At 33.6% G+C, this 10,598-nt stretch overlaps 1 protein-coding gene and 4 non-coding genes across 7 annotated transcripts in view; 1 reads left to right on the plus strand and 4 right to left on the minus strand.

Moving 5' to 3' along the window:
- Positions 1-10,598, plus strand: part of LOC105834222 — a 94,865-nt gene that overhangs the window by 83,299 nt on the left and 968 nt on the right. For all 3 annotated transcript variants that reach the window (XM_036287195.1, XM_036287196.1, XM_012676538.3), the window contains 10 exons: positions 2,036-2,134; positions 4,066-4,286; positions 4,353-4,491; positions 5,778-6,535; positions 6,834-6,925; positions 7,512-8,101; positions 8,314-8,566; positions 8,897-9,142; positions 9,372-9,549; positions 9,751-10,018. In XM_036287195.1, the coding sequence (XP_036143088.1) occupies positions 2,036-2,134; positions 4,066-4,286; positions 4,353-4,491; positions 5,778-6,535; positions 6,834-6,925; positions 7,512-8,101; positions 8,314-8,566; positions 8,897-9,142; positions 9,372-9,549; positions 9,751-10,018 (2,844 nt within the window). The remainder of the gene's footprint in view (positions 1-2,035; positions 2,135-4,065; positions 4,287-4,352; positions 4,492-5,777; positions 6,536-6,833; positions 6,926-7,511; positions 8,102-8,313; positions 8,567-8,896; positions 9,143-9,371; positions 9,550-9,750; positions 10,019-10,598) is intronic.
- On the minus strand, positions 342-413 carry Trnae-cuc. The gene has a single exon. It is a non-coding gene; the product is annotated as a tRNA-Glu (tRNA).
- Trnae-uuc lies at positions 806-877 on the minus strand. Its single transcript has one exon. It is a non-coding gene; the product is annotated as a tRNA-Glu (tRNA).
- Trnae-uuc lies at positions 1,335-1,406 on the minus strand. The gene has a single exon. It is a non-coding gene; the product is annotated as a tRNA-Glu (tRNA).
- Trnae-uuc lies at positions 1,475-1,546 on the minus strand. Its single transcript has one exon. It is a non-coding gene; the product is annotated as a tRNA-Glu (tRNA).

Here is a 10,598-nt window from a genome sequence, read left to right on the forward strand (position 1 = left end):
AATATATAATTATATTAATCAAATTCATTGTTGCAAATATATAATTATTAATAAATTTATTTAAAATTATTTCACCAAAGCTTAGTAATTATTATCTAGATGATTATTATTACCAATTATTACTAAACTGTTTTTTCAGCACGGTTTATTACGCTGAAGGTTTGATCCTGGACAGAACTAAAAAAAAATTATCTTCTTTTCGATTAATTCGCCATCAAGAGGATTTTATTTCTTAAAATTTATTTATCTTGGCCGTTCGGAGCCAGAATTAAACTATATATTTACAAAAATAAAAGTTGTTTTAAAAAATTAAAAACAGTAAAAAAAAGTGCAAAAATAAATTCCGGTACCGGGAATCGAACCCGAGCCTCCTGGGTGAGAGCCAGGTATCCTAGCCACTAGACCATACCGGAATACGGGAGTCATGTTCTAAACAATAATGACAATTCATATAGATATGATTACTTATATTTTTAGAAATAATATATCTTTTTTAAATATTACATTATTAAAATCTAATATTAGATATTATTGAAATTATAAATGTGTATCATTATTAATACCAACATTATTTTTTTAGTTACTGCATTATTATTTAACATTTTAATTATTTAAAAACGGAGATTCATTTATATATAACCCAAAATGTTGAACTTCAATAAACATACAAAAATATACAGTTACAAGATAAAAAACAAAGATTTAAATGTATTGTAAAAATACAATTAGAATAATATTTATATACGTTGCATAACATTGCAACAATATACACAAAAATATAAATAAAATTCAAAAAAAAAAAAAATTCCGGTACCGGGAATCGAACCCGAGCCTCCTGGGTGAAAGCCAGGTATCCTAGCCACTAGACCATACCGGATTGACATCAAGGAGGCTACAATTCAGATATCCACTTGCTGCTACTACTAATATTATATGTTTGCAATTAATTTTAAAATATATAATAATCTGTTTTATAACAAATATACAATAATCTGTTTTATCGCAGAATGTAAACATATTTTACAGAATAAAACAAAAAGTAATTAAATAATAATAATGCATTCGTACAACAAAATATTATATTACGCAATTATTAAACATGAAACAAAATATCAAAACAAAATTTTTTATTTAAAATTATATATTTAATTCTCAAGATATTTATGAAATAATTTCACATATTACATCTATTTTAATTTAATACTTTAATCATTTTCTGTTTCTACAACTAAATATTACAAAAATTATATTAACAAAAATTGTGTTATTGCTTTATAAATTTTGCGATATAAATTTAATTCACTTTATATTTTTGCCAAGTTAAAAAAAAAAAATTCCGGTACCGGGAATCGAACCCGAGCCTCCTGGGTGAAAGCCAGGTATCCTAGCCACTAGACCATACCGGATTACATTTACGGACGATCTTAAAGATACACTTGTATCTGGTATGGGATAAGACAGGGGTAAAAAAATATTCCGGTACCGGGAATCGAACCCGAGCCTCCTGGGTGAAAGCCAGGTATCCTAGCCACTAGACCATACCGGATTCCGGTATCGTCCCTCAATCTGGCTGTGTACGTGGATTTGTGTGAGCAACATAAATTCTTTTATTATAACTTCAGAACTTTCGTGACTCTTGAGAGAAAATAGAAACTAATAATAATAAATTAATAATAATTAGTAATTTATTCTTTTTATGCCAAGTTAATATTAATTTTTTCTCAACAAAAATTAATGTTTTATGTTCTGATCTGCTGTATCATGCGCGTTATGTAATAGTATATTTTAATTTATAGTTTTCATGAAGTATGCAAATTCTTAGTATTAAAGTTATAATAGAGATATGTCATCTATTCAATTTGTAAAATAAATAATATATTTTAACGAAGAAACTTAGCATTTTTTCATTGATGCAAGAAGAAAAATGGATTTAAATAAATATTCGTATTAAAATATGTTTGCGATAAAAAAAATAGAGAAAAAGAGAGAGATTAAATGGAATAATGGTAAAGTAATAACTCATTCGTCTGTGTAGGCGGGCAACTCGGGCCGAATAGTTGTAATCATGCTGACAGGACAGCGCGTGGAAGTAATCTGCGATCCTCAAAAGGTCACCGCCGGCGATTTATTTCAGGTAAGCTCATTAGCAGAAAATCAAAGTGTATATTAAATTTGTTAATTTTTTATCAACAATTTTAATAAAATAATGCATATTTTAAATAATAGATGAATAAAAAGAGAAGAAAGACGGATATCTCTCACACAACTCTTATTTCAGTATTTTTATAAGATTATTAATACATAATAATCTAAATAAATAAGATTATCTTTAAACAGATAACGTTCTCCAAAGCTACAATTCAATTGAAATTTATTGAGATATTAAAAAACACGTTAATCTTTATTTGCGATGTTATTACAACGTAATTTCATTGGCAGTCATTAACAGATTATTTAACAGACATTCTATCATTTATCTGAGAATCAATCATGTAATTAACGATGATAACTGCTTTCACGTCATCAAATTTGTACAAATAATACATTAAACCGAAGATAATGAACCGACATAATAAGCATCATTCATCTAAATAACATAAACGTTAATGTAAATTAATCATATTGATTGAAGTATTTGGAAATTAATTTTCGGTGATATTTCTTCAAATGTATAATCCCATGTTTTGCCACGTGTGTAACACTTTTCTACCGCGTAAGATTCTTCTCTGTTAAGTCTCAAGACGCTAATAAATTGTATCACATATAGGTAAGGTGAAATATATACGGTATATTGCACAATTTGGTGAAAATATTACTTTTCGTTTACCGCCCACGTGGACGAATGTACCCTATCGGTACATATTTCGGCAAAAATCTCTTAGGAGGCCTACTTCATTTGTTAGTTTTCAAACGGAACTGGTTCGATTGTAATGCCCGCGCGACGATGGTCGCTCTCCAAGCCGCACTTAGGCCGCGAGAGCCAAGACATGGCCGGTTGTTTACGAGACCACAAATTCCGGCGTGAACTCGCGAGAAGTTCTGGCGAACCGCCAAGCCTAATCATTATATACGACAAATCCACAAACCACGAGTTATGCGATCTCGACGTATCGCGCGCGCACACACAATTCCTTCTTCCATAAAAAAATATACTTCCACGTTTGTTCAAATCCACCCACAGAGGCACTTTTCTTTTAATACTACTAATAAAATTATCAGTGAAGGAATCGGTCGGCAATATTTTTCCGACTGAATTATTTATTGAAAGTATTAAAAGTAAAATAATACAAATAAATAATTAAAATAATTAGGTGAATCAAAGTCATCGTAATTATTATTAAAAGCAATGACATCACTCCACTGCATTAATGATCAATGCTTTTAATATTCTCATTGTTTACTAGACTTCTTTCTAACAAAAATGTTAAAAGACAAAAAGATTCAACAAAGAAATAATATAATAACATTTAATTCCACTAGTCTAAAAATACAGTTCTCTGATGCAAGCTCGCAACTTTGTCCTGCACCTGCCACTTAATTCAAGCTTTTGAACGTGACCGGAGTATCTTGTTGTAGTTTTTAATAATGGTCGATTTACAGAGCGCCTGAGAGCTGTCAAATTGAATTACTTCTGTAAATTTGCGCCAATAGAAAATTACCTCTGCGGCAGAAATGCGTATCGTGTCGCGCCATAATAATCTTTTAAGGCAATTAAATGCACACTCGTGCTCTCTGCATTTAATTGCTTGTCTCGCATGATAATTCCTCGATGAATCGTAACTTTACGGGCTATTTTCCCGGCCAGTTTTTCCTCTCGCGCTTCTTATATGCATTGCATAGAAATATCAATAAAAAACACAATTACGTGTATTAAATTTGTGCTGCTCGAGTTACACTAATTAATAGCAAACAATTATATTCACATCTGTAAAATAATATTTATTCATATATCGCCATTTTATCCGTAATAAAGCTATTATAGATTAAATTAACATGTATATACTTAATCTGAGAGAGTCATATAACATATATAATTTTATACATTGTATACGTAAATCCTTCCAGGCTATTATTCAAGCGGAAAGCCTCGATGAAAACTTCACTCTAGGACTGGCCGTGCTACTGGCTGGGGATTTTGCGATATTACCACCAGACACGAAATTAAATAAAGTCGCGCCACCAGGATGGTTAAGCAGCGGCAAAAGCAAAAGTTTGCTGGGTCTACCGACCAGTTTCATGTTGTATTTACGGCTCCGATTTTTCCTGCCGTCTCTTCGTGGCACCAGGTTCGTTCGAAGGTAATGATAATACGTTCGACTCGACCGCGACTAATTTGCCCGTATTGTTTTCAGGAGTTGGATATCAAAACATCTATTATATCTGCAAATAAGGCGATGTATACTGGAGCAGCAGCTGGTCTGTCCATACTCCGAATTAATCAATTTGACAGGCCTCGCGCTTCAAGCTGAATTTGGGAACTACAACGTCAATGTGAGTTAACGAGTGATTCATACGCTACTTGAAGTAAAATTACGATAGGGGACAATAAAAATGTTCAAAAGTGATCGTTAAGCTCTTAAGATAATAGGGATTAATGAAGTGAGAAGCTGTGAAAAACTGCGTTTCTCTTTAAAACGCGATTAATTTTTTTATCTCATGATGACAGAACTTCTAAATTTTCAATACATCAATTCGACGATTAATTTCAAAGATTTCAATGTCTCTTTTAAGTGACAAATTATAATTTTTTGTAAAATAAGTTAAAAGAAGTAAATATTGTATGGTATTTTACAACTTTGATGAAAGTAAAATTGAAACATAATAAGTGAAATGTAAGAGGAAAGTGACAGAAGCGTAAACGAAATTTTTAACGCGTTAACGCTTCTTTCACGTTTCATTGTCCCAATTTTCTAGAGTTTCGTTTACGCTTCTGTCACTCTTCCCTTACATTCGGCTTAGGTTTCGATTTTCAATTTCCAGGAAATTAACGTCCGTCTGTCAATACTTTACTTAAATTACATGTTTAAATGTAAACAGTACTATATATCTATATATACGCATTGTGTTCCGCAACTGGTGATACAACCAGTAAAAGAGTGATTTTAAATGAAAAAATAAATCAAAAAAATAATAGAAAATAAAGATTAAAATTCTTTCGTATAATGCGGCATTTCTGAAATAATTGAACTTATAAATTAGTATATTTTGACATAAAGTGTAAAATATCTCACAAACTATTTATTTTTTGATAATTTTAATATTTTTATGCACAAAACAAAATTAATAAGATCAATTAATGGTACAATAAAAACAAATAGTTGTGTATTTAAAAAAATTATTCAACATGTAATTATATATTTTTTTAAAGACAATTGTGTTTTCTTTACATTAATTGAATCTTCTCATTATTATGCATAAAAATATTAAAGTATAAATACTTTAAACGGAAAAAAATTTATTCTATGTTCTGTTTTCGTCTTATTTTTCCAGTCATCCTTTTCCCGATTGTATTCGTCAGTTACAGAATACCTTCTGTATATATAAAACTATATAATATAAAAAATATTGTATTATATAGTATATATTTTGTGTGTCACATAAATTATTAAACTACAATGTTCCACTATCAATATTAGAAATCAACGGTCAAGTTAGTTTTCTCCTAAATAAATAATCAGAGATTGATTTTTGATCTACTACGGCAGAGTTGACAATAATTCCGACATAATCCGAGCATGACTTGCCGCTTCATCGGAGCTATTGTGTATCCTTCACAGGAGCACGGCTGTGGGGATTACTTCCTTCTCGAGCACTATGTGCCGGAGTCCTTGATATTGAGCGCGGATCGACATCAATCGCAGCCCTGCGTCGACGCCGATACACTTCGGGCGCAGCTACACCGCGCTCACCGCGACCGCCGTGGCTTGGACTCGAACAAAGCTGAGGAGATGTTCATAACTCACGCGCAGTCCCTGCCGGATTACGGCTCGCACTACTACATCGCCACGGTAGACTCGAAAGAACTGGAGAAACTGATGATGCGGCAGAGAAAGGGGAAGGCGGCCGTGTCCGACAGCCACGACTTTGTATCGACGCAAGACGATACGGGAAACGCTTATCACCAGCAGGAGAAACCTGCCTACGGCAGGATCGGGGTCCCGCGATTAAGCTCTCGCGAGGACGTGCCGATAATACCCTACTCGGACGAGCACGTCAAGAGCCGCGACGAAACTTGCAATAACAACAACAATAACAATAACAAAAATAATAATAACAACGTTAATAACGTTAACGGTATTAACAGTAAGAACAGTAAGGACATCAAGAGAAAAACGGAGAGCAACGTGTGGCTGGCGATACACTCTCAAGGATTGAAGTTGCTGGAACGGGGAGGCGAGCCGAGGGAGAGAACGGAACTGGCCCAGTTTCAGTGGCGGGACGTACAGAAGTTGAGCTACAGCAAGAGCTGTCTGGTTGTGCACAGCAAGCTGAATGGGAAGCGATGCAAGTTCAAACTGCGGATGGATCATCGAAAGTAAGTTTACTCGCCGCAATTTCAAGCGCGCTTTAAGTTCGTATTAGACTAGACGAGTCCCAAGTTGACGGTTCTATTTTAACCAATCACGCGATGCAGCGAACGCTGACTACAATTGAGATTTGACTTATCTTCTATTTACTCATCCTTTGATCGTCAACCGAGAAATGCCACGTAAACGACTGGTCTGATACGGTCTTTAAACAACATCGAGCGTCCGAGACGAAATGTGTATCGAGTACATGTTTGCATCGTGCACTTACCATCACTTACAATAACAAAGTTTTCTATTTTCTAGAAGTTACTTCGCCTTCAAGCTCACTTCCCTGCATCACCAGTTCTTCGTCAAACTTCGCTCAGAGCTCACGTCGCTTCAGGGCCTCGCTAAAGGTACACGCGCCCTTTCCTACCGATTAGGTTTGCTTAAAATGCTTAGAACTTAAATTTTCTGCAAAAGTTACGCGACAGGAAACTAGCTAAATCATGAGACTTTGCCGTACAAATTTTGACCTTCCTCTTCTATGGAAATCTTAGGACGTGTAAACGACGCAGAAAATTGAACTGAAATTTTCAAAGACAATTGAAAATTTGACAAATTGTTCACAGAAACAATCACAGAAACTTAATTTTAATTACTGCTAATTTCTTCCCTTTTTTACTTTTGTTAAATTTTTGTTAGTTTCTAAAATACAATAATTAATGTAAATTAATATAATAAGCAATATATAAATCATAATAATATAACAAATAAGGTTTCATACATTTTCAACTTAATTAAATTTCTTCAATTCAAGTATTTTACGGTGTAGAAGTTCAGTTAAATATATAAATACTTTAATTAAAATTCAAGCATTTTGTAGCATGTTTAAATTAAATTGATTGATTTTTTTCTCAGCGTGTATAAATCCTATGTGGATGTTATTTTCTTGAAATGCATTTACATGAAGACAACTAGAAAAAATTGATCATTTTTCAGATTTTGGAGTGCCCCTTATGGAACCAAAACCTACACCGTTGAAATCCAAGATGGATGACGGTAAAACTAAGATAACGATTACTAACGCGGTTAAAGTGCAGAAGAGAATAAATTATCCGATGCAACTGGAGGAGTACCAAAATAAAGAGAATGAAAATCCTCAGAAAGACACAAATGTAGTAACGACAACGAAGGACGCCGGTCGCGAACCCGGCTTTTACTCGTCCGAAGAGGATGCTCTTTATGCGCAGGTAAATGTGCGATTGGAACCAGAGGGTCAATCGCGAGATACGGAGGATGAATCGGAAAGAGGCTTAACGGCGCCGCATAAGATCTTGCTGGAACCGAAAGAAATGAAATCGGAGCATGACAAGGTCTATAGCTGCCCTAATCTAGATAATGAGGCTGAAACTGAATGTACATATTCGCTTCCAAAAGTTATGTCGAATAACATCAACCAGTTAGATAAGCCTAACAATCCTGAAGAACTATACGCCGCTATTAATAAAGTTCGTCTTTCGGGAAAGAGCGAGTTTCCTATTCCGGATGAAGTTTGGAATGTGTCGGACGTCAAGAAGACATTGCAAAAGGTAATATATAATTACTTTACATATATTAATTGCTAGTAAAATATATTTTACATAGTAATTGTTATATTATCGTTGTGTATATTAATTATTACTCTTTTATTAGTATTAACGTTCACATTTATTAATAAATGTTTCGGATTAAAATAATTTTCGAGATATTTATTCAGAGATTTAGTTCTTTACTTAGCGAAATAATGTTCTTATCATTCTAGATGAAAGCATCTAGTTTACCGAATTACGGTGCGTCGAAGCAATCGGGTGGTTTTCGTACACCCAGCCTGCCGCGTCGATTGGGTGTGAAAATGGGAACGCGAGCGATTTACAGCAGCTTGGTCCAGAAAGATACCGCGCTTACCGACGACACGGAATCAATGTCTCTGTCTCAAAAGTCCGATACCGAATCATCTATTCAATCGTTGTCGGCGCGATCTATCGAATCACCTATGCCGGAGGCGTACGTGTTAAGTAAGTAATAAAAATATAAAAATATATTTTTACGTATCTTTTATATAAATAAAAATAATTTCAGTTAACTTATATAATTAAAAAATATAGCAATATTGCGATTACATACAGTAAGTTTTACAAATCCAAAAAGAATCACGTTTTTATACAATATTTTTACGAATTCCTGCAAATTTTGAAACATGTAATCAAAATTTTATTTCCAAACAAATTATTATACATATTTAAACTAATATTATATTGGTACGTGCAAGCAATTTTTAGCTTCTTTTATTTTGTGAAAAATTTTCATTACTTACATTTATTAGAAATTTATCATTACCTCGACAGATACCGATATACGAACCAACGATGAAACGTTTCGAATCCCGGATGACGAATCAATGTCTACATCTTTAATGGCTCGTTTAGAAGAGCTGTCATTCGACGAGGAACGAATTTTGCACACAATCAAGTTGGAACGCGGCCACGGTGGTAGCATAGGTTTGCAAGTAATGGAGGGTAACGACGGTGGCGTTTATGTTCAGGCAGTTTCGGTTGGCGGATCAGCCGATATGGCCGGAAATGTAAATAAAGGTTCGTAAGTAAAAATGGGAGTACTTGAGTTATTCGCAGTCAAAATTATTAAAATTATAGTTAACGACGCATGCTAACGAATAGATAAATTGAAAAAAATAATGCAATAAGATATATAAATGAATACATTTTTAAATTAGAAAGTATCTCAAGTAGAGTAACGTAATTACAAATATCATGACAGACAAAATAAATATCTTCGATTAAATTTTTCTCGACTTCTCGACAGGTGACCGGATTGTAGCAATAAATGGACAGAATCTGCTGAACCTTCGCTACGAGGATGCTCTAAAGATGTTGCAGAGCTCATCCGAAACGATCGAGTTGGTTCTTTCGCAGCCCGCTACTCGAAAAAGCTTAGAATTGAAAAATGACCAGGGCCAGGGCTCTGTAGAGAATTACTTACAGTGAGTACTTCATCCGATACGATTGAATTTAGTAAAATAATGGACCCTGTGTATTTATTGTTCAAATAATGTCGAATAAATCGAGTCTAAAACGCGTTTTATATACAATATTAGTTTTGTAAATTAATTAATTTTTATGCCGTACACAAATAGATTTCAATGAAATCACAAAGTTCAACTCTTTGGTTCTCTATTTTGCAGTGAAATCAAATTCGATGTATCGTCGGAGGCGGAAACGTCAAGTATGATGAACAAGTGGATCATTCAGAAAACCACGGATGTAGCATCGGTGCAGAACACCTCAAGTGCATATAGCAGCGCCGCATCCAGCGCTATGGGCAATCACAATAATGCCAACAGCCTGTACATGACTGATCTCGTTGACAATAACGCGCTAAAATCTGCCAGCATGTTGCTATCTATAGAGGATTTCGACGTCAGTAGAACAAGTCGCCAAGTTTTTATTTAGGTAAGTAACATAGGGACGCGTTCAGTAGTCAAAGCAAATCAGTAAGCACTTGGTGATTCTTCATTATGATTAGTTTCTGCTTCCAGATCCAATAAAGAACTAAAGGCAAAATCCAATCATATTAAAAAATTACTGAACGCTCACTCATCTGCATTTTGTCTGCTATAACCCGCATGAGAAGAACAGTTCTGCTAAAGTGTTTAAAAATTCCACTGGATACAGATGTGAAAATATTTATTGAACTATCAAAATAATTGTGTATGATGCTTTCTTGTTAAAACATTTTCCAACATTCCTCATCATTGAACATCTTTCACAATTATTTAATAATTCAACAAAATTATTTTCAAAATTATTGTATATGTGTGTATCCATTTAAATTATTAGCAGCAAAATTGTTCCTTCCAAGCGCGTATCTATTTCGTATTTATATATAAAAAATAAGGTTCATTAATTTTTTATTTTACTTTTTAAAATTTTATTTATGATGAAATATTAAAGTGTAATATTTCAATATAATATGTAACAATATTTTTCACACACAATAATTAGAATTTTAAAAAATAAAATGAGAAATTCA

The sequence above is a fragment of the Monomorium pharaonis genome, chromosome 5, assembly GCF_013373865.1.
Source record: "Monomorium pharaonis isolate MP-MQ-018 chromosome 5, ASM1337386v2, whole genome shotgun sequence".
Classification (NCBI taxonomy): domain Eukaryota; kingdom Metazoa; phylum Arthropoda; class Insecta; order Hymenoptera; family Formicidae; genus Monomorium; species Monomorium pharaonis.